Source organism: Haemaphysalis longicornis, unplaced genomic scaffold, assembly GCF_048455015.1.
Source record: "Haemaphysalis longicornis isolate Haplotype H1 unplaced genomic scaffold, Haemaphysalis longicornis Haplotype H1 scaffold_4, whole genome shotgun sequence".
In the NCBI taxonomy this organism is placed as follows: Eukaryota; Metazoa; Arthropoda; class Arachnida; order Ixodida; family Ixodidae; genus Haemaphysalis; species Haemaphysalis longicornis.
In genome coordinates, this window is record NW_027526361.1 from 114,437,081 (window position 1) to 114,460,978 (window position 23,898).

At 50.1% G+C, this 23,898-nt stretch overlaps 2 protein-coding genes across 2 annotated transcripts in view; both read left to right on the forward strand.

The window, feature by feature from the left end:
* Atpsyncf6 (ATP synthase, coupling factor 6) overlaps window positions 1-23,898 on the forward strand; it is a 225,976-nt gene that overhangs the window by 166,582 nt on the left and 35,496 nt on the right. The gene's annotated exons all lie outside the window — the stretch shown is intronic.
* Window positions 5,602-15,474, forward strand: LOC144179943 (Na(+)/dicarboxylate cotransporter 3-like). Its single transcript, XM_077708358.1, has 3 exons — window positions 5,602-5,814; window positions 6,958-7,076; window positions 13,184-15,474. Exons 1-3 carry the CDS (start codon window positions 5,602-5,604, stop codon window positions 14,595-14,597), a joined length of 1,746 nt encoding a protein of 581 aa, XP_077564484.1. The 3' UTR covers window positions 14,598-15,474.

Genomic DNA, 23,898 nt, shown 5'->3' on the forward strand with positions numbered 1-23,898 from the left:
AAAGTGACGTTAATTTTGAGAACTGCGAGTGTTGGTGTCTCAGTGCTGTTTGTATATAACTGTCCATTCAAACTAGAATAAGTGGAAGATATGGATTTATTGTTGATGGTGTCCCTGAAGGCCTTCACAAGCGGACAGGTATGCATGCGAATTAACTGCACATTGAAAACTTTGCACGATTTTAAACACCATGCAGATAGAAACCATGAAGAATATGCCATATGTTGCCTCGTAATATGCCTTATAACTTAAGGTATGCTAAATGTAAAAGACATTTGGGAGAGATGGGCAGTACCTAATGCAAACTGATAGTATATACGGACAACTTTACATTAAATCGAGGGCAATAATTAGAAGAGAACATGATGGGCCTTGGGAACTGCAGACTACGCAAAATATTTCATGGTTCTGTCTGGAGAGTGGCAAAATATCTTCAGACGCAAGGTATTGTACCGAAATGGAAAACTACAGAATTACATTTAGAAATTACATTTAGAAATTACAAATTACATAGAAATTAGAAATTACATTTAGAAACTACAAATATAAATTACATTTTTGAGGCCCCGGAACCGGTTCGGAACGGTTCCTTCGATTCGTTCCGGTTCGGGTTCAGTTCCAAAATGGCGGAAAAAACACGGTTCCGGTTCATTTCCGGTTCCGGGCAAAAATTCGGGTTCGGTTCCGGTTTTCGGTTCGGTTCCGGTTACGGTTCGACACCCTGCTCGTGTTAAACGTTTCCAGGGTCAGGTTCCAATGGCTGCCTGTTCGGGTCCAGGGATTCTTAGCACCCCCTGCTGCGTCACAGGTCTGACCGCTGCCGTGGTCAGTTGCTTCACAGCCACTGGATACAGCGGGCCAAGGGTTAATCGGCTAATTCATGGGATGTTGTGGCCATTATCACACACGATAGTGACAAATCCTGCTCTGGATCTGGCGAGGGAGTGCTTTACCGGAAATGGTCGTTGGGATCAGGCCGTACCCGAAGCCCCCTTATGCAATTCCAGCAGCAAGCGGATCTTTCCTTTTTTTTAATCCGGTCGAAATTGTAAGGCTCCGGGATTCTAACTGCGGTCCTTCTGCACGCGAGGCGGATGCTCAACCTCTATGCCACCTATGCACCACTGTACCTATAGTAAATAACGAAAGTAGCCACGGATTGCCGAACCGACACGCTGGCGCTGGTATGCATGGCGTCAACGTGCTCTCCGCTGATAGCGGGAGCCGTTTGCCGATTTCGTAGGCTTGCAGTTACCAACTTTTTTAGTGCGGGGAGGGGGGGGGGGGATACCTATAGTAATCCCGCACTAAAAAGTTTGTAACTGCAAGCCACGAAGATCGGGAATCGGCTCCCGCTATCAACGGAGAACAAGTTGCCGCCAAGAATACCAGCGCCAGCGTGTCGGTTCAGAAATCCATGGCTGCTTTCGTGTTTTTCTGGTGTTATAACCTAAAATACGCTGCTACAACGTCCTGGAAGCAACCGAATTTATAGGAACATGGAGACTGTACGTTACGCAAGAAATATCAATGGGGCAGGAAGCGCATGGGGGGAGGGGTGGGGGCGGGGGGGGCACACATAAAAATACTTTGGGGGACTTTGCCTCCCCCTTTGTCCTCCCGGTTCCGGTGTCCCTAAATCGAAGTAACGGAGCACGCACTAAATAGTGACCACTACATAGTATAAATAACAATACCTGTTGGGGAGGAGATTTTAAAGTAGTGCCCCTAGCGGTGCCAATGCGAAACTGGATAGAGGGCAAACAAACCAGACGGCACAGGCATTCTCACATGAACGACAAGGTGCCTTGTATTTCTGAAGGCCGATATTTAGCTATTTATCCGATTCTATGGAGCGCTTTTGGGTATGTGTTGATATCCGAAAAAAGAACACAATTTCATTAGACCAAACCCAAGCCATTACCAATCCCTCTCAGTGGGTATGTGACATTGCTCCAAAGGAGAAGAAGAACCCATGTGGTGGTTCACTTGCACACAATCCAGTCTGAGGGAAGGGAAGGGAGCTTAAAAGGGTATAGAGAAGAGTGAAAGGGAGCAGGAGGGGAGCGAGAAAAAAATCGGCGGACGATTACTATGCCCCCGAATGCAAAATGTGAGCGCAGCCTGAACTGCAGTCTTCTCGGCGACAGCGCATAGCTCTTGCGTCTCGAGAAGTGATCGCGTCATCAGCGAACGCACGACGGCGCGCGCTTCTCTGGCGTTAACTCGCCGCGCGCCGCCGCCGCCGAGCATGTCTCGCGCGGCCTCGGCGTAGCGTCCTCCCCCTCATGCTTCCTCTGGCAAGCAGGTATTATAATGCAGCCGTTGTGTCAGGCCGGTCTTCTCCAGGTAGCCCAGGATGTGCCGGAAGGCCTCCCGACGATTTGCGTCAGGGCTCGTGTGGAAAAGCACTCCAAGACGCTGAAATGCAGCCCTGAGCTCTGGCCTCGGGGCGTCGCGCTGGCGGCCCCTGGCAATAGGCCGCCTATCCGCGAAGGCCGCAGAGAGAGGGGGAAAGAGGAAGACAGTAACTTTTATTTAGCATAGTTATAGCTATGTTCAAGTTAGCGAGAGCTGGTTGTGCACGAGTTTATGTTTTCTTTTTTTCTTTTTTTTTTCACGCGCTGATATGATATTATTCCATACGGAAATATCGGCTTCATGAAAATATCGTGAGAGATCTTCACGTGAAAGTGGAAAGGCGTCGTGCTGATTGTTTTCTTGGCTTCGTATTGTTTTCTTTTAGAACGAAGCTGTTTGTAGCTCAGGTTTCGTGCATTGTTCCCCGACAATTTGTTCCGAGTGAAAAATCACATTTCCCTAGTTTCCCCCGGTTTCACCAAAGTGCAGGAACCGTCCACGCTGAAGCTTAAGCCCGAGAATCCACACGTTTTCGAAGACCAAGACGTTCATGTTTGTTTGTTTGGTTTGGTTTTTGCTTGTTTGTTTGTTTTTGTTGTTGCTGTTGTTTGTTTGTTTGTTTGTTTGTTTGTTTGTTTGTTTGTTTGTTTGTTTGTTTGTTTGTTTGTTTGTTTGTTTGTTTGTTTGTTTGTCTGTTTGTTTGTTTGTTTGTTTGTTTGTTTGTTTGTTTGTTTGTTTGTAATTAGGGGCTACGAAGTGGCGTCCACCGTGACAAAAACAACTCCGGTGAACTACTAGGTGAAGTATTCGGCTGAATCTTCCTATTCGCCCGGAGGCGGACAAATGGTGGTGATGATGGCGAAAGATGTTCGTCCTCCTCAACTCCTTTTTCGGAGTCGTAGCCGTTTCATTCTTGCGGCTATCGTAGAGAACGTGATTAAATTTTCTTTATGAAAAAGGCGGAGAGGCTGCTATACATGGTACCAATACATTCTCTTCTGTCACCGCCAATAACATTTCTGCGCTGATGCCCTCGGCTCTCGTTTGCGGCGAATTTGGGTTATAAACGCTTTTTCTTGCAAGGGATGGAGATGGTCAGGAATTTCGGTGCCGCACTTCACACATCATTGCGTTGTGCAAGACCGGACAAAACCAGTCAGCCATGCGGCACCTCCTCGCTCGGTACGTGTCATCACTGATGACGAAGAGCAACTGCAGCGTGGTCCGGGACGTGCTCACGAGCGCACGAACTGAACGAAGAAGAAGCAGCCGCCATTTTGTGAGGACGCATCTACTGCTCTCTCCTCCGCCTCTCAGCTGAAACCCGGCTCGCAACCGCGAATCGGCTGTTTTTCGGCCTGCCTTTTAGCCGCAACCCGGTCAAGGCGTCCTTTTTTGACCAGGTAAGCCAGTAATTTAACAGCGAACTGATTCCTTTCTGGAGCTCTTCTCGGCACAGAGAAGCAGGGTTGAGACGCTATTGAATTCAGACTTTGCTGCGCAGGTTTTGACGGCTAAAACGCAAGAGCCAGCTTTTAACGACCCGAAGAGTTGTGCGTGCATCTCCGTGGCTCACACATCGAAATTTGCCTTATTCTTCCCCGCATATTGAAACTGCGCCTGCCGTCAGGTATATGCTTTGAACAGAAGCCCGTATCAGCCATTGCATTTCCACCGGTGGCCCATCTACACCCGCCCCGGTACGCGTGGAGGGAGAGCTAGGCGAGCGTAACTGCCCATAGCACCGTACGCGAAAATAGTATCGCGTGATCGTTAACCAGTGGCTGCGCCAGTGTGAGCGACCGCTATAGGCTGTTCCCGCCAACTTGACGCGGCGCAATGTTACTTTAACCAGTGCGCTCAGTTCATCACCAGTCTCTTACTGCGTCTTTTTTCACAGTCAGTCAGCCCGCCGTAAACTTCTCTAGCCACGGAGGGGGGGGAAGGGGGGGGGAGGATTTTTTAGATGGTACATCTACGCGAACAACATACAGCCCATGTTCTCAGCGCACTTGAATCTATCGCTTTAGATAACGCTTCTAGCCAGTGCCACTCGGTTCTTCTGGATCTTCTTCCAATTTCGACATACTGGAAGAGACTAGGGTCTTTCCGTTTTCTTATTTCATATGTAAAATTTCGCGTCTTATTTCGTCGACGTGTTGTAATGAAATCGTCTCTTTCCGACGTGTCTTCCACGGCCAGCTTCAGCTCATTTGAGCAGCTCTAGCGGCTGTGTGTAATGTCGCGTCGGCGACGACCCCGAATGGTTCGGCAGATAGACGTGCACCCGTTGTAGGTGAAAATCGAGAGTGATCTTTATTCATTGATTTGATTGATTGTAGGGCTTAACGCGCCGACGCAACGCAGGCGATGAGGCGCGCCGTGGTGGAGGGCTGAGATCTTTATTCAAGATGGCCGCGCATTTTATAACTTCGGCGTAGCCCTCTGGTGTTAAACAACCGAAGCGCAGAGGTGAAAGAACTCCGACATTACACTGTGCGACCTGCACCTCTTAGTTACATCTGAGCCTTAAGCTGACAGCCCGGAGGAAGCTACGCGCTCGTTAAAACTGTCGTCGTATATCATTATGTGCACCAAAGGACCACACGGCAGAGCTAAAGAGCGCCAGAGAGCACACCCCTTTCAACCCTCTTTAGCGCAACGGGGTCCCCGTACATCCCTTCTCCTTGCCTTCTGAAGCCCCATGCAACATCCGCTACCTCCCGCCAAGGCCCCTATAAAATGTGTCGCGCCACTTTAGTAACAACATCCTCTTTTGATGACAGGACCGACAAAGATGGTCGGACGTTTGTATCGCTTGTTGACGTTAGAAACTCAGAGCTTTGTCAACGTGCAGTGAAATGCAAGCATTTGAAATGCGTAACCTGCCCGCTTTGTTAATCATGTTTAATAGTTATTTTTTAATTCTATTTTCTCCGTTAATCGTGAAATTTTCTTCAACCTACTCGTTACAAGCGCACAAATTAATATAAAGATTCACTGATGCAATCGGAAAGATTCAAGTAGAATCAGTGAAATTCACTCGGGTTTTTGACTAGCCGGTCTCAGGGATTTTACTCTTTTACGGCGTCGCGCTTAGAAAACTGTGCATAGTATATCCGGAGCAATCTCGCCGCTTGTCCAAGCAGGCTCCCGTACTGGGCGTGCTCCATCGGGCGACCAACCGCGTGTCGAGCGAAAAAGAAGCAGCCCTCCGGTTGAGCAGCACCCGCAGCGGCGATGATCGACCAGTTCGCGAACCAGGAGGAGCTGACGCTGACGGACTTTGCGCGGCACAGCCTCCCTCGGCGCTTCCAGACGGTGGGCTTCTACGTGCGCGTGGTGGCCATGTACACCATCCCCGTGTGCCTGTCGCCGCTGCTGCACCACCGCTCGCCCGAGAACCACTGCGCCTTCATCGTCCTCTACGTGCTCCTCCTGTGGCTCTTCCAGGTGGGCTTTGCGACTATGGTGGTAGATGCCAGGACACGTTTTGTCAATCTCTCTGTCTCTCTATGTATGCGATGATCCTATAGGTGGTATTCATTGAAAAGTTTAGCTGTCAGTTTCTTCGCTTGGCAACACTGGAAACGGCCACAGACATGTCCGAAGCGCCACAGACATGGCGCTGCTTGTGCCACTGCGCCCGCACGCCGAAGAAAAAAAACGCCGGCGTGCGTCGTCTGCTCCGTTTCAAACCGATTATCAACGGTGGTGTCAACAGAGATGTTATTAATCGCACTCACGTTGGAGTCGAGGCATTACTTTGCGTTCGCTGGGGTAGAGTTTGGAACGTTCAACACACATCATATGCTTAGCACGGACAAGTACCGCCGTCCCGCGGAGACCGACGTAACGGCTGACGGCGCGCTCGCAAGGTTGCGTGCATGCGTGCCTCACCAGTGAATACAACCTATATGTAAACATTGTAGCTCAAATTAAGTGGAGCTGCGCGAAGTGGAGTGGAGAACTGCCAATTGGTGGACCACCGGGGCCACAAAGTAATAGCGAGGGACATGGCTAGAAGTAGAAGGCTGGTAGCTCGATGGAGGAAGCAGATAAGCCAATTGGGTGCACAGCATGGATCCGGGCAGCCCAGGATAGGAGCACTTGGAGGTGGGCCAGGCCTTCATTCAGCATGCAACATTATCTTTCTTACCTTGGATCGAGCTGCTCGTGCGCAAGACGGTTCAGAGCACGCCCGAATCATATGAAGTTGTGGGGAGAAAGAATGATTTCAGTAGAAAAAATATGAAGGCATTCTGCCATCGTATCACTACCACTTCCGCTCAGTAGTGAACAGAACCATAAAACTACCCAAACAATTCCCCAATGGGGACCCAAGCACTGGCGAGGAATACCTATAGGTTATGCTTTCGACACTGAAATAGTGTTCTGTGTGGAACGGAAGTCGTGTCTATAACTAACGTTAATGTGATGAAAAAATCCAGTGATTAGAGAAATTGCGAAGAGGCCCGCATATGTTTCCCTATAATTCTTGCTCTAAATGTGACGTAAGGGTTTTGTCGTCTCGAAGTAGCGTGTACTTTCTCATGTGTACTATTGAAAATCCCCCCTCCCTCTTCCCGCGCATAGTCCATCCCCCCGGCGATCGTGGCGTTGGTGCCAATCATCCTGGCCCCGCCGTTCCTCAACTACTCCGCCGAGGAGCTGCAGCAGGACTACACGTCCACCACCATGCTTCTCTACATTGCGTGAGTACATCGCACGCTGCTATCGACGACCTGTTTTGATTTTCATCAACAAAGAAAGCAAGGCTAACTACCAATGTATGCTGAGCACGAGGTCGCGGGTTCGATTCCTGGCCGCGGCGGCCGCTGTTCTGATGGAGGCGAAAAGCAAAAACGCCCGTGTGTACGAGATTTCGGCGCACGTTAAAGATCCCCAGGTGGTCAAAATTAATCCGGAGATCTCCACTACAGCGCCTCATCGCCTTCGTTGCGTCGGCTCGTTAAACCCTACAATCAATCAACTCTCCCCTTGCACGGCTACGGGAACGAGCAGCAGCGCAACATATGGAAGACAGATCGCAGCCATTCGAAAGCGTTGAGGCGGAACCGTGACGAGGCGAAGCGGCTCAAGCTGAAAATAACAGGCCGTCGACAACGCGTGGAGGGACAAGGCGTCTAAGCCTTCAACTGCACGTTCATGCTTTCTTATTCACAACCCATTCGAAGTTCTCATCTGTCCCGCACTGAGGCTTGACTTTGGGCCAGTTGGGTACTCATTGCTTAGAAAAAACAGCGCAAAAAACCTGGACGCAGTAGACAGACGGTGACAAGCGCTGGTGACCGTGGATCTATCCGCGGTCTTATCGCGGATTTTTTTTTCTACAGTAAAAGTACTGCTTGATCACTAGATGTGAGTGCATTGTGGATTTATAAGGTTTAAAATTTGTCAGGGTGTCGAACCGGAACCTAACCGAACCGAAAACTGGAACTGAACCGGTATTTTTGCCGGAACTGAACCCGAACCCTAACCATTATTTTTTGAGCCCGCTGAACCCGAACCGGAACTGAACCGAAAAAAAAGAAATAACGGTTACCGGTTCATGCCGAAACGGTTCGACCCTCCGTTGTTGATATTGCACAGCCAATGCAATTCAGGCCTTTTTTTCTTTCACGTACCATCAACTTCGTACCCGCTCGCGTACTTTCCCCTCCAGACAATTGAACACTATCACGCTCTATGTAACCACAGGGGAAATGAATGAGCACCAATGCAGCAATGGTCTGTTGCTGCTGGAAGCGCGAGCGTAGTGCAAGCTGACCAAACGAAATGTCATCATTCTCGGCAGCTTGCAGGGGATATAAAACGGCTTTGCCCTTCTCTAGCTGCGACATTATTGGAGAAATCAGGCTGCAGGAGTGCTCCACTGCGCAACAGCGAAAGCCCACACCCGATGTGTGTAAACTTTTTGCATTTCGTAATTTGTTTAAAAAATCCGACACCTGCAAATTGTTATTACTTGACAAGTGTGATCGCAGGAGCTGCTCAGTGGCTAAGCCGTTTGCTGCTGATGCAGTTTTGTCTCTTTCATATCTGTTTTTTTTTTTTTTTCGAAGGTGGACTTGTACTGGCTGCCCAACTCGCTAGTACTCGTTCCGGAGTGGAGTACTGCTGTGGACGAATTAAAGAGCGTCTACCCCAAAAAGTCCCATCTCATGCTCCGCGCGTCAAATTTCCTTTTAATTTTGTAACAGCATAATCTGTTATAAGATTCCGCAATTTAGCACACACAACAATGGCCGCGGGTCAGGCGGTACGATGACATACTGATGGTAATGCACACATCCGGTATAGCTATCGCAAAAGGAATTGCAGTGATCAGAGCAATAATGCAGTGACTGAGCGTTACCTAAAGCTTACTTTTAACAAAAGTGTGACTAACAAAGTCGATAAGGTGACAGCTAACAAGTTATTAAGGGTGACCAAATAATCTAATTCATTGGTAGTATTTATGTGCCTGTTGAAGGATTTGTCTGTTTTGTTACAAATATTAAAAATGTGCGCCATTGGTATATTAAGCGCTGGAATTTGAACACGCCAGTACGCAGGCCTAAATTTAAGGCTTCAAGGTTAGCGTGATGGGCAATTCCATAGCGACGATTGCGATTTCAACAAAAAAGGAAAGGGCAGAAAACATATCCCACCGTCATATCTCTTGGCGGTGGCTTTATGAATAGTCGCTAGGACAACATAAATACTGGACGAGAAAGTAGGTGGTAAATCGTCGCCACTTCATTTGTTTTTCTAATATCTGGTGATTTTTTAGTTTGCTTTGCAATTGCGCCTCTGCCCTTGGGGAACAGCAGCATTTCGAATTTTTGTTTGTATTTTTATTTGACTGTCGTTTTAAGCTACTAATTTTTTTTTTTTTTAATTTCAGTGATAATTCAACTAATCGAACCGGTTCGCAAACCCGTTCAAGCACCCGAACCGGTTCGCGAACCGGTCCGGTACGTGAATTTGTCGAACCAAAACTGAACCCGAACGAAATGATTTTGCCTGAACCAGAACCGTAACCGAACCGGTACTTTTTTAGGTTCGACAGACTGAAATTTGTTCGATCATCTGTTCTATCAACTCTTTCTATGACCCAAGTCCTTTTCGAGACCGCCTGCAGTCCTTCACGAGTTTCCTATTTTTAACGGCGAAGCTGTTTAGCAAATCGTAATTTTTCTTGTCCGCAGTTACGTGAGCGAGGGCCTCGCGGCGGCCCCCCCAGCGTCCCCGGCGCACGTTTTTCAAGCCAAGCATACCCACTTAGGGAGATTGGCCGAAATCGCGGCGACCACCCGGCAGTTCAAAAAACCGAGAAAATGCCGAACGCTAGTGTGTGCGTGCCTCGTGGCGACCCCCCCCCAGCGTCCCCGGCGCACGTTTTTCAAGCCAAGCATACCCACTTAGGGAGATTGGCCGAAATCGCGGCGACCACCCGGCAGTTCAAAAAACCAAGAAAATGCCGAACGCTAGTGTGTGCGTGCCTCGTGGCGACCACCCAGCGTCCCCGGCGCACGTTTTTCAAGCCAAGCATACCCACTTAGGGAGATTGGCCGAAATCGCGGCGACCACCCGGCAGTTCAAAAAACCAAGAAAATGCCGAACGCTAGTGTGTGCGTGCCTCGTGGCGACCACCCAGCGTCCCCGGCGCACGTTTTTCAAGCCAAGCATACCCACTTAGGGAGATTGGCCGAAATCGCGGCGACCACCCGGCAGTTCAAAAAACCAAGAAAATGCCGAACGCTAGTGTGTGCGTGCCTCGTGGCGACCCCCCCAGCGTCCCTGGCGCACGTTTTTCAAGCCAAGCATACCCACTTAGGGAGATTGGCCGAAATCGCGGCGACCACCCGGCAGTTCAAAAAAGCAAGAAAATGCCGAACGCTAGTGTGTGCGTTCCTCGTGGCGACCCCCCCAGCGTCCCCGGCGCACGTTTTTCAAGCCAAGCATACCCACTTAGGGAGATTGGCCGAAATCGCGGCGACCACCCGGCAGTTCAAAAAAGCAAGAAAATGCCGAACGCTAGTGTGTGCGTGCCTCGTGGCGACCACCCAGCGTCCCCGGCGCACGTTTTTCAAGCCAAGCATACCCACTTAGGGAGATTGGCCGAAATCGCGGCGACCACCCGGCAGTTCAAAAAAGCAAGAAAATGCCGAACGCTAGTGTGTGCGTGCCTCGTGGCGACCACCCAGCGTCCCCGGCGCACGTTTTTCAAGCCAAGCATACCCACTTAGGGAGATTGGCCGAAATCGCGGCGACCACCCGGCAGTTCAAAAAACCAAGAAAATGCCGAACGCTAGTGTGTGCGTGCCTCGTGGCGACCACCCAGCGTCCCCGGCGCACGTTTTTCAAGCCAAGCATACCCACTTAGGGAGATTGGCCGAAATCGCGGCGACCACCCGGCAGTTCAAAAAACCAAGAAAATGCCGAACGCTAGTGTGTGCGTGCCTCGTGGCGACCACCCAGCGTCCCCGGTGCACGTTTTCAAGCCAAGCATACCTACTTGGAGAGATTGGCCGAGACTGGCCAAAAAAGAAGCTCACGCGTTCGCCGTAATCGTGGCAACACTTGATCGGAACGAGAAAGACGCGTCATATCGTCCAAGATGATGGGCAATGATAATGAAGCAAGCTCACACTTATAGCATCAATGATGGAGTAAGGGTCATTGCGGCTGCGAAGATGCAAATCGGCTGCAATCGTGTACCTAAACCTTCCTGATGGTCGTGGAGGCTGCATACAGCCTCGCTACCTTCAAGCTTTACACGTTAGTGTGAGCTTCCTTCTCTCTTTTTTTTTTTTTTTTGCAACACCGTGTTGCCTGTTCTATCAGCTCTGTATTTTTGCTTTTTTTCTATTCATGCTCCGCCCACTCTTGCGCAGAAACGTGACTAATAAATCCAGATATAACAAGGCTGTGCGATGCTGCACACACAACCGGGACCGCACATATATCATGCAGCGTTCCTTATTCTGGCTTTATTGTTACAGCCGAACCAGTACTCGAAATGGGGAAACGGAGCCTACAATTCTTCAGAACGCAGAAATAAATATATTGCTTCGTTTCCCTAATTTACGACATGAGCAGGTGATGTACAGAGCGAACGTTTAAGTGTCAGTCCCTGAGTGCAGTAGCTGAAATATATTACCATACACCAGGTGCTCAAAATTAAGCTTGATGGTTTTCTTAAAATTAGTCCCTGCGATGAGCGCAAAGACCACCAGTGCAAATAAGTCGTGTAGCACTGGGACACACAGTAAGATGATAATTATCGCTGTCAGCAGCCCAATTAACTAACATGGAATAATCAACGTTTTGTTGTTTGCATAGAAAAGTTAGAGGCAGTCGTGTTTCTACGCAGTATCAGTTCAGTTCAGCTTAGTTCAGTTCAATCAGCATTTTTTTTTACATTCATAAAAAACTGCCCGGACAGAAACAAAAAGCTACAAGAGTAGCTTGACGGAGTTTTTGCCCCAGCAAGAAGAATCCTTCTAGCGTGTCTGTGCGCCGATGTATCCGACTCTAAATATTAATTGTGGTTCGCATGATTAGGTATGCAACTGAGGGTTAGGACCGGCGCAGAGCTCCTCCTTGATGTGACGCGGGTGTTGCGTGCGGCATTTACTGACAACGGAGCGGAGGCATTGGCAAAGATACTGTACCCCTTCACTTATCGGCTGGCGAAATCAAGATATGACAGCGCAACATCCGCAACAGTGCGTCGCATCAGGGAGGGGCTTTGCGCCGATCCTATCTTGCATGCGTAATCACGCAAACGACGATTAAAATTTGGAGTCGGATATTTCGGAGCACAGACACGCTAGCAGAATTCTTCCAGCTGATACTGTGTAGAAATACGACTGCCTCTAATTTTTGATATAAACTTACCCACTTATTGCAGTCAATACAAAGTTAATTATTCAATATTAGTTAATTTGGCTGCTAACAGCGATAATTATCATCTTTTTGTGTGCCCCCCGGCCACATAACATAACAGGCATACCGACAAGCCGTACTAATATGTATTACTATTGATTGATTGTAGGGTTTAACGCGCCGACGCAACGCAGGCGATGAGGCGCGCCGTAGTGGAGGGCTCCGGATTAATTTTGACCACCTGGGGATCTTTAACGTGCGCCGAAATCTCGTACACACGGGCGTTTCTGCTTTTCGCCTCCATCAGAAAAGCGGCCGCCGCGGCCGGGAATCGAACCCGCGACCAATATGTATTACTATTCCTTCATTCCTACAACCAGCAATGACTGGAACCCCCTTCCTGCCTCTAACGTTGATACACGTGATCCTGATAGATTCAAGATTGCGGTACAAAATTCCCTGAATTGACAATTGACAATGTGCACTTTTTCTGTACGTACCACCTTTGTACCACTCCTTCCTGTAAAGCCTCCGGGCCTTGAAAGTATTCTAAATAAATAAATAAATAAATTGCACAGATTGTCTTCGCGTGCCTCCCAGTGCTTATAATTTTAAGAAAACTATAAAGCCTAATTTTGAACACCCGCTATGTCCTCTTTGTTGTGTGACAGGGTATCAAAGACGTTCAAGCATGTGGAAGTGGAAGTCACGGTTGAAGAACTGGCAGCGAAAAAAGTGGCTAGTATACTGCGGATCACCATTTTATTTCACATTTCTGTTTTTTCACATTGGTTGAAAAGGGCCATATTTCCTTCATTTCTCCAGGGCTCTCACCTCTTGCGGTCACACAACTTCTATGTGTCCCCTGGTTGTTGACAGTGTCGAGTAGTTCATAAAACCCAAAACCGTACCACTTGACTCGCAGGTACGCCCTCGTGGTGAACGGCGTGGAGACCACCAACCTGCACAAGCGGGTCATCCTGACCTTCCTGCTGGTGTTCGGCGGCAAGTCGGGCTTCATCATGGGCGGCTTCGTGATCACCACCACGCTGGTGTCCATGTGGACCAACGCGGTGCGCACCGCGGCCATCGTGCTGCCCATCGCCATGGAGGCCATCCAGCACATCCAGGACAACCGGCTGTTCCACGTGCTCGAGCTGCGCACGCGCTACTTGCACCGCACCAAGGGCATCGGCACGCCCATCATGGAAGCACACTACCTCATCGAGGGCGGCATCGTCATCCCCGACGTGATCCGCATCCTGAGCGAGTTCTTCACCGTCAAGAAGGGCCTGCTCATCGCCATATCGTACTCGGCCGTGCTGGGCAGCATGGGCTCCGTGGTGGGCTGCGGCGGCAACCTGTTCGTCAAAGCCTACATGGAGCAGATGTACGGCTACCGCCGCATCACCATCTACAAGTGGGTCCAGTGCCACCTGCCGCTCACGGTGCTCTGCTCCTTCCTCCTCTGGTGCGTGCTCTCGGTGTGCTACGCCAGCGACGTGGTCTCCAGCGATCACATCTCCAAGCGCGCCTTCGAAGACGTCATCTACCGACGCTTTGCCGAGCTTGGCCCGGTCAGCTACACCGAGATCTCCACGCTTGTCACGCTCGTCGGATTGGGCGTCGCCATTGTCGCGTCGCACCACTACTACGACGAGATGGGCACCGAACCGGAGGGCTCGATCTTCAACGAGAACACATGCGTCAGCCTGGCCCTCATGGTGATGTACATGACGTCGCACATCCACGACTGGAAGCACCCCCGACGCGCCAGGGCCAGCAAGCGGGCGCGCATGCACTCTTTCCAGCACGCGGTGCACAGCATCTCGTGGGCCTTCGTCGTCACCATGGGCGCCGGAGTGTGCGTGGCCAAGCTGATCGCACGCTGCAACCTGCTTCAGTCCGTCGACTGGCTGCTCCCCCACCACCTGTTCACGTCCACCTTGGCGCTGCAGTTCCTCGTCGGCGCTGTGGCCCTGGTTCTGGCCGAGATCAACAACTCGCTGAACAACATCATCATCTTCTCGCCGCTGCTGGGCCACATGGCGGACGCCATGCGCGTGCACCCCATGTACTTCGTCATGCCATTCGCGCTGTGCTCCGCCTTCGGCTTCATCACCACCACGGCGACGCCCGTGAGCGAGTACGTGACCGACTATGGCGACCTGCAGGAGGACGAGTTCGTCCTGCCCGGCATCGCCATGAAGATTGGCTGCGGCCTCATCGTCATGCTGGCCTACAACACCTGGTGCTGGGACTACCTCTACCTCAAGGAGCGCGTCTATCCACTTGCTGGAGAGAACTCTTCCACGGCAGTCAGCAGCTCTATATTCTGACGCCGCGACTGTACGAAGCGTTGCGCGTTCGCTTCACTTTTTTGTATTCCCAATGCCTAACAGCAGTGATTTTAGTGCTCACAAAGCAACCATATAATCTGTTCTGGCATTTCTTGCGTTTCGTCGCATTGTGAAACTACGCTAGAAACAATTTGTCGGGCGCAATCTATATATATATATATGTAAGCTTACGGATCGCCTCCCATCAGAGCTTTGATTCGAAAATCAGTTCTTAGCCTTTGTGTTTTTCGTCCTCTTATTGTTATTGTCGACACTTTCTGTTCGCCTTTGGGCTCGCCTTCCTTCAACTTCGTAGTTTGTTGTTCCGTTCCTTATTTTTTTATACACCACACAGCGATGTAAGCCACACAAATGCTTTTTGAATGACCTAGATAGACGAAGTATTTCCGTTGAGTCTATTTACGCATGTTTCAAGAACGTGAACGCAAAAGTCATTCAATTTCAAGCTAATAACCACATAACGGCTAGTCCCATTGTGCACATTTTTCATATGTACAGTGTTTACAAACCTCACTTCCCATTCAGCGCCAGAAGCGCTTTTGCTGCGCGGTTGATGACTCAAGGCAACGGCCCTGCATTGTTTTGTGCAGAACCTAAGTACTTGCTCATTTCTACGGTTTGTTACCTGTGGAACTGCCTGTTAACCCACGCGAACAATCGTGCTGTATACGCTTATTACTCATCACAAACTTCATATTGTGCATGTTTGCTTGTACAGTCACGACTGAGGCATGCGGTAGCTTTGTTCACACGTTTCGTTCTTGCTACTTACCGCTATTAAAAAATTTCGCATGCTTACCAACCTACCAACTGCGACTAAGAAATTTGAAATATCTTGTTAACCTATCCTATGTTTGTTTTTATGGTGTGCACATCTTTTTTATACCACTAATTGCGTACGCAGTACTGTTTCCAAATAAAGGCTGTTAACGCTGCCCGAAACTCGCAACGTCTTATGAAAATTCCTCACATTGAGTGGGTCCTATTGGGGACCTGTGACGTAATCTACTACTAGATCCGGCTAGGGCCTTTCGTGCCGCATAGATGCTAACCAAGGATACTTAGGGCGTACATCATTTTAACGTTGGCATTAGGAAAGCGGGGTCCATAGTGCTCTACTTACTCTTGGCCTGCAGCGAGGCCCTTTTACGCCACCTACATTATTGTTTCAGTTCAGCACCATAGCTAATATGACGTCGAAGGCCTCTTCCATGTAATTCTAACTGCTCCTATCCGGTACTGTCGGCATGCCCATTTCTAGATATACGCCAAATTTTCTAATCTCGTCTCTCGCTTACCCTACTTCTTGCCTCCTATCTTGGTAGCCATTCTTTTTTGTGTGTGGTTCAGCCTTTTACAGGGCAGCTCAACTTCACTTCTTTCTTTTCGCGCTGGGACGTCCTCCACCTAAGCGCATTCCGTTTCCGTAAAAAGTTACGCAGCTTCTAGCGCCGACATACGTTTTGTTTCAAGGTGTGTCCCAGATGCTGCATTCCCAGTTACCATGGGAGTACGCATAAACTGTACGTACATTCTGTACGCATAAATGCGTACATTCTGTACGCATAAACTGTACGTACAACTGTACGCATAAACTGTACGTACATGGGACGAATACATTCCGTCCCATACATATTCTAAGCCATCTTTCGCCATCATAGTTTGGACCATTGTACTTGGCGAAGGCGTCCCCGTACCAAGCTCCGTCGCCTCCGTTATGTAGTGGTAGCGTGGTGAATGAGCGGCGAGCAAGATAGCTGCCTCCGTGTTGAATACAGAGGCGAGAGCAAAATTTAACTAGTTTGCTGCATAGCGAGAAGTGAACAGCGACGATACGGGAACAGCAGCCCGCTAGCGTGCATGCATGACTCGAGCGGAGTAACAACCTCGCTCTGATGCCGACGACGTTTTGACACGACACCACTCGCAAAATGGCGAGAATTTATACCCAAAAGTGCCAACAGTGAACAGGTCTGCAGCGTGTGGCGCGGCACAAAAAAAGAACAAATACACAAAACAAATCTTCCTAGATTCACTGTTCGAATGTCCCTAGAGTCAGCGGCGAGGTCCAAGTCGGAGCATTTTTCGCGAAGAGAATTTGGGAAACGATGAGTCATGCGCGCCATCGCCGTCGCTGGCATGGATCTCCGACCACTAGCGCACGCACGTTGGACAAGCTGCGGCATGTCGTAACTTGTTTGGGAAGGATGGGCTTTACTGCCATGCACGAAAACTTCACCGCAGTACACGAAGATCACGCACTGCAGGGTAGCGGCGCGCTGAATCGTGACAACCAGCGCTCACAACTTGTACTATACAGTTTCGTTGACCCACATCTATCATTTCATGTGGCCTAGCCTTACGCATGTGGTGGTGGTGACCACCATTTATTAGGGCCGGAATAACAAAAAAGAAATGCATATCTATTCAGCATTACATTTAGCGTGCTCGAATGTAATGAAAAGTCAAATGTGAGTTTGTATTTCAAGTCAGCTATGCTGAATAGTATCCTTCCAAATTATTTACAATAGTACACATTCCTTACCAATTTGTCACAGCTACAATGGCTTTGCCTGGCATGTTCACTGTACAATAACCAGTAAAATGTTAAATGCCAACATATAAACTTGAGAGAAAATACGTTGCACCAGGTCAAGCGTTTGAACATCGATACATGCGAAAGTACAGCGATAAGTGTATTGGATCCACGGTAAGTTTGTGTGCACGCATTCCCATGGAAAACGGAGTAAGTTTTGTTGGAGCAAGTTCCAGGAACTGCGAGAGGTGTGATTCAAAAGATTTATTTCACTTCCCTCAAACCTATTTAATAATATAATTATGGTGGTAATCAAGTCACCACCTCCGTCAGAGGATGGATCGCTATAAGCAATAAAAATTGGGCTCATCTCCCCGCGAGGGGGACTCGAGTAAATGCGTCGCATAGGGGGTGGGTGTGTTGCGTTAACGTTTAGTGTTTGGGGAGTTGGTGGTAGTGAATGCGTTGTATCAGCAGCTTCTTGACGTGGTTTGAATGAGTCAAGGATATAAGGCGCGTTCGTAATCTCCCATTCTGTGTCGGCTTTGTGGCGCAGTGGGTAGAGCACCATGTACATTGCGTTCCGTCCGCAGGGTCGAGGGATCGAAACCAGGCGCCGGATAGTATTTTTTTATATATAGTGTAGGGGGAGGGGTGCGGACTACGACTACAGACGTCAACGCGGGTGACATCGTGAGTTACTGAAATCCTCTGCATTTAAAACACCATTGTAAAGTCTATGCTTCAGGGAATTGCGGGCGCAAGATGCGGGCGCCAAAAATGCCCTAATTCGGGCAATTTAACAGTGGTCCACGATTTATACATGATCCTCTTGAAGGCAACCTCCATATGGACTGAACCTCTCCTTCTCTTCTTCGCCCATCTTTCCCCGCTCGCCACAGGCCTTATTTTTCATTAAAGGGACCCTGCAACACTCTTTCTGCAGTGCAAGTAAACCTGCGCGACGTTTAGATTACACTGCCAGGAATACCTGAGCCAAATATTACACGCGCACGTGAAAGGCCAACTGCACTCAAATTTCACCTCGGCCAAATTTGTTTTTAATGCGTAGCAAGTACCCCCAAATAAGCTGAGACACAAGTGGTAGCCCCGTGAAACGCCTCGTTAGTCAGTCAGAAGCGTTTAAAAAGGCTCCGCCGCAGACCACTCTGCACCTGCCGGCGGATCGCGTAAACAGCCATGACGCGCCTGTGACGTTCCAGCCGACGGTGGCTTTTTCCTCTGGCCAGCCACGCAGCGGGAGAACCGGTCGAGCTCTGCTGCCCCGTGCGCGCGTAGAGCTTGCGCGCAGACATTCTCCCGAACTGGTGACCGTCCGGCCGCTCGCTGGACGGCTGCAACGTCACTGCAATGGCCGCGCTCTCCTCGGTTTCGGTTTCAAAATCGCCGATTTTTGCTGGCCGCTTGCGGCGTCCACGTGCGTATTTCAGCTGTTGTATTTTGCATGTTGCTTTCTTTTTAAGCAGACTATACGGAAATGAGGTTTTCAAGAAGTCGAAATTTTGAGTGCAGTTGGCCTTGAAGCGGTAAGCGCGCAAATCGCTGTGAAGAACGCGGAAAAACCAACCGCGCTCTCTTCAATTCTCCTCATTATGTACCCCTGGCATGGCCTAAACGACGTAATTTGGGCCATGGCTGTCCTATTGGCTGTCGCTGGTGAACTTCGCAGCTCATTTCTCGCATTTCCTGTGACGATCCGCCGTCGTTGGCGCTGTGTACCAACCACTCATATATGTCTGCACCTGTACGAAAAGTTTCAGTGTTTCTTTTGTGTTTTGAGTGCGCGCGGAGTTTGACGAACTCAATACACTCCCCTTTCAACGGGACCACTCGATAACAAACGTTTATTGCTTCAAAAACGCCCTACCAGCCTGAGCACTTGCTTGCGAGCAGGCAGCCATGCCTGCTTTTTTGTGGCACCAGACCAAAAGTAGACCCCTCCACGTTGCGGAGAAAAGGAGAAAACTGCCCGGCATGTGATTTATCGAAGGCCGCTGAAGAGAACGACGCGGCCGCCCCCGTCGCCGGTAGAGAGAGAGAGAGAGAGAGAGAGAGAGAAAAGGACTTTATTTACAGTAGCCCTGCTCCAGGGGGATCACCGCACAGGGTTCCGCCCTGGTCGTGAAGGCAAGAGCTGGAGCACTATCTAGCCCCCGGAGCGTGACCGGGCGGGGCACGAGGGACGACCCGGCCATCACTAGGACGTTCGGCGCCCGTCTCGGCCCGCCGCTGTCTGCTCAGGGCTGTCACCAGCAGCTGGACCACCGTTCGTTGTTCGAGAAGGTTCGTGGACACCAACCCAGAGTTTATCCTCTCGGGTAGAGTCTGTGTGTACCCTCGACGTTCGTGTTCATTACACCCCCACAACACATGTGGCAGATCTGCCAGCACAGCACAACACACACTGCACGTTGCCGACGCGTAATGTCCGGGCCGCACATGTCTCGCCAGCGCGGGAGTAAGCACTGTGCCTGTCTGAAGCCTACGAAGATGGACTTCTTCTTCTCTGGAGAGACGGTGATGCGGCCGAGCCATGCTTCGACGCTGCTCTCTGTACCATACGAGCAAGTCACTATAATTAGTGATTGGGCAGGGATCTGTCGCCGGAAGTTGTCGAGACGGCGGAGTGCCGGCTGCACGGTGCGTGAGCTCGCGTGCAGTCGAGTCTGCCTCTTCGTTCCGGTTAGGCCTGCCGCCTACTGTGGCGCCCATGTGTGCTGGAAACCATCTGATGTAGATTTTCGGGCCAGCGACAGCGGTGGCTGATGACCTACTTCCTCCAGGTAGTAGGGCTCGCGCCGTCTGTCCGACATAACCCTTACCGAAGTTAGCCACGGCACTCATCGAGTCGCTCAAGATAGTGACCGTGTTGTGCTTGCTGCAGCCGATCGCAAGCGCAATTGCCGCCTCCTCCGCGCGGATGGCCTCTTGCGTTCGGACACTTGCCGCAGTAACGCATTCTCCATCGCTAGCGCGGATGACCGCCAGTGTGTATGCTCCACCCGGCGTTGAGTATCTTGCCGCATCGACGTAATACGCCTCTGCGTCCGTTTCGTGCGCCAGTGCCAAAGCTCTGGCCCCGGCCCGTCTGCGTTCCTTGTTTTCCTCCGGATGCATGTTTCGGGGTAACGGGTAGACTGTGACCCTCCGAGCCACCGAGCCCACGTGTTGTAGTCCGTCCTGCAAGGCCTCCGCCTCCAGCTGCGCGATGCGGGCTCTGTGCAACACGGCTCTGCCGGTTTTGGTCGTGCCAAGGCGGTTGATCTGGGATATTCGTTGCGCCTCCCCAATTTCCTCAAGTGTATTGCAGACGCCCAACTCGGCGAAGGCTGCATTGCTGGTTCCTGGGAAGAGTCCCATGATTGCTTTGTATGCTTTGCGTATGGCCGCGTTGATGCGTGCGGTCTCATGTTGGAGCCAGCGATGAAAGGCTCCCACGTAGGTGACGTGACTGACGATGAAAGAGTGGGCCAACTTGAGCAGGTTTTTCTCTCTCATACCCGTCCTGCTCGTGGTCACCTGCTTTACCAGTCGCGTGGCAATACCGATTTTGCTTCCGGCTGTTTTGCTTCCGGCGATTTTGCTCCAAAGCTTCCGGCTGTACGACTCTATTTCTTTTCCAAGTCGTGCAACCCGTCTGCGCAGGTTTCTATTCGTTCTGTTCCTTCTCCACCGCCTCTGGATGGATTGCCGTGCCTCGATAAGATGAGCCAGCTTTGTATCGACGGTCGAGACCTCCGTGTCCGTTTCTCTTTCAGTACTGGCTTCCTTGACCATGGTTACTATGTCTTTCGTCCAGTCTTCGACGTCTGTTATCTCTTCATTCCGCGTTCCCTTATTGCGAAAGGCATTCCAATCTATTAACTGGTGCTTGTTGCGTGATCGTTGTCCCGTTATTCCTCGAACTCGTAGCGTTACTTCTATAATGAAATGGTCGCTTCCTAAGTTGTCTCCGGTGTTCCTCCACCTCACTTCCTCCTCGACGGGGAGGTGTATAAAGGCGAGGTCCGGCGTTGTGTCCCGTGCAGTGGACGTTCCTAAGCGCGACGGATAGCATGGGTCTGTGAGGAGTTGGAAACCCGCTGCGGCGGCTTCGTCCAAAAGGTTGTCCCCTTTAGCCGTAGTACGCGGGTAGCCGAGTTCCTTGTGAGGTGCATTGAAATCTCCGGCCACGATGCAACGGGTTTGCGCTGCGCGCCTCGAGATATTCTGGAAGTAGGCTTTGAACCTCTGTCCTCTGTGTTGAGGATTACTGTACGTGTTAACAATGGTTACTGGAATTCGTTTGCTTTTTCCCAGGGACAATTCCACCGCACAAGCTTCTAATGCCGAATTCTGGTTGAACGGTAGATCCACGGGGATGAAATTTATACCCTTTTTAACAAATATACACACTCCCTGCGCCGCTCCCTTGCCCGCGGCTCTGCTGCTGGGCGGCGACGCGTGCGCCCGGTAGCCGAGGAGCTTGGGTACGTCCTCCGTATGAGTTTCCTGAATTAATATAACGTCTGGCGGGTCCGTCATGGCTTGAACGACTTGTTGCAGTACGGCTCGTCGGCAGCGGTAGCCGTTGGCATTCCAATGCCAGACCTTGAGCTGTTTATACTGTCTGGCCATGTTTGGTGCTCAATTCAGTGACTACTCGCGTGACCTGCGCGAGTTGGTCCTTGATGAATTGCTTGAATTCAGCAAATTCTTGCTGTAACTTAGTGAGTCCCTGCTCCATGCCGTTCATCCTCTCGCACAACGATCGGACTTGATTGGAAACTTTATTTATTTATTTATTTATTTATTTATTTATTTATTTATTTATTTAGATACCCTAAAAGCCCCGAAGGGCATTACATAGGGGGGGATCAGAAAAGCAAAACTTGAACGGATAATATACATTGGATGAGTATACAAACAAAAACATAGAAGATTGACCTATACAAGGCAAGCAATACAATTTTCGCATGAGAAATTTGACATCAGGCTAACAATGAACACAAAATGTGCTTTAAAAGAGCAAGGCAGCACTTCAGCATTTAACACTTTAACACACTTGAGCATTTAACACCAAGTCATAGCACAGACAGAGCAATGAAGGAACATATAACACTGGGCTTGAAATTGATAAAGTTAAACTGCATCTATTTGCGCAAGGTACTCTGTCTGTAGATATGATAATAGCGCCGTTTGAAAAGATGGTAAGTTTATTGAAGATACTATGTGTTCGGGCAACGTGTTCCATTCTGTAATGCTCAGGACAAGAGGTGAATTTTGATATTTATTTGTTTTTGCAAAAATTGGTTCGATTTTACGGGAGTGGTCTAGTCTGGAGGAAACGTAACTGGCAGTTCGAAGGTGGAACTGGGAAAATGAAGAAGCGTGGTGAAGTACGGAGTAGAAGAAAACCAGTCGATTATATTTTCTGCGCATGGCGAGTGGCATAAGGTTTAAGGAATGCTTTAGGGCAGATACGCTCTGATGACGTGAGTAAGATGACGAGATAAACCTTGCCGCGCGGCTTTGCACAGACTCAAGTAAATTTGTTAGGTAATGATAATGCGGGTTCCAGACAACTGACGCATATTCCAACGATGGTCTAATGAGCGAAGTATATGCAAGGAGCTTAGTGTTCAAGCTCGCGGGGTGTAATCGACGTTTTAAGAGGCCTAGTTTTTTGAAACATTTATTGGTTATGTACTCTATGTGTGAGTTCCAGCTCAGATCAGAGGTTATATAAATTCCAAGATATTTATATGATGAAGCCGATTGTACGTCTCTGTCATTTATTGTGTAGCGATTTAAGGGCCGGTCAAGCGCACAAGAAAACCTTACGTGTTGCGTTTTTTCTAAGTTTATGCCCATTTGCCATGTGTTACACCATTTCGATAGTTGCGTTAGGTCAGATTGAAGAGCAGATACGTCAGTGGGGTTAGTTATTTGCCGGTATATCACGCAATCATCCGCGAAAAGACGAATGGAAGATGTTATGCCAGTTTCGATGTCATTGATATAAATCAAAAACAAAAGGGGCCCGAGGACAGAGCCCTGTGGGACGCCTGATGTGACGGGAATAGGACGAGAATCAATCCAATAGAATCAATCCGTTTTCCTTGCTTGTGGATCCGCGTCCCGTAGTTGATGCCGTCGTCTTCGGGGCGGCGTTCGTCATCGGCGTTGCTCGTCACACTAGCGGCATCGTCCACCATGCCGGAGTCGTCTTCCACCGCCGCGGGAGTTTCGACGGCACGTTTACGCATCTTCTTGCTCAACGGTTGTAGGGGCTCCGTTGTTCCAACCCATGGCGGTGTTAGGCTGGCCGGTCGTGGAACGTTCCCGAGTTGCCAGCCCGTACCCTCCTTTGGCGCCGTGGTCGTCTGCTGTGTCGACGCTAGCCTGTATCGCTCGAGCATCTCTCCCTGTTTCTTCACCGTTTCGATGAGTTGCTTCACCATCCCGCGGAGTTCTGCGATCTCCTCGTTGTCCGTGTTCGACGACGCGGGGGGAGCCTTCCCGTTCCCGCCGTTCGCCATCTTATCTGCACCGTTTTCCGGAGTGATTCGCCGTCCTTTCCCCGCGGCCATCAGCGCCCAGGTGCTGCGGCCACGTGAATGGCTGCGCTCCCTCTCCCTGCTCTTTCCTCTGCTCTGACTGCGGCTGGCCTTTCGTGAGCGGCCGAGCTGCTGCTCTTGCTTCTGTTGTTTATCGCCGAGCCTTGGAAATTCTCCTCCTCCG

Bases quoted from the DNA above. Each gene is read 5' to 3' on its own strand.
- LOC144179943 (XM_077708358.1), top strand. From the start codon at position 5,602: ATGATCGACCAGTTCGCGAACCAGGAGGAGCTGACGCTGACGGACTTT. The intron at 5,815-6,957 runs GTGGGCTTTGCG...TCCCGCGCATAG, and splicing joins TCCTCCTGTGGCTCTTCCAG to TCCATCCCCCCGGCGATCGT. The intron at 7,077-13,183 runs GTGAGTACATCG...CTTGACTCGCAG, and splicing joins ACCATGCTTCTCTACATTGC to GTACGCCCTCGTGGTGAACG.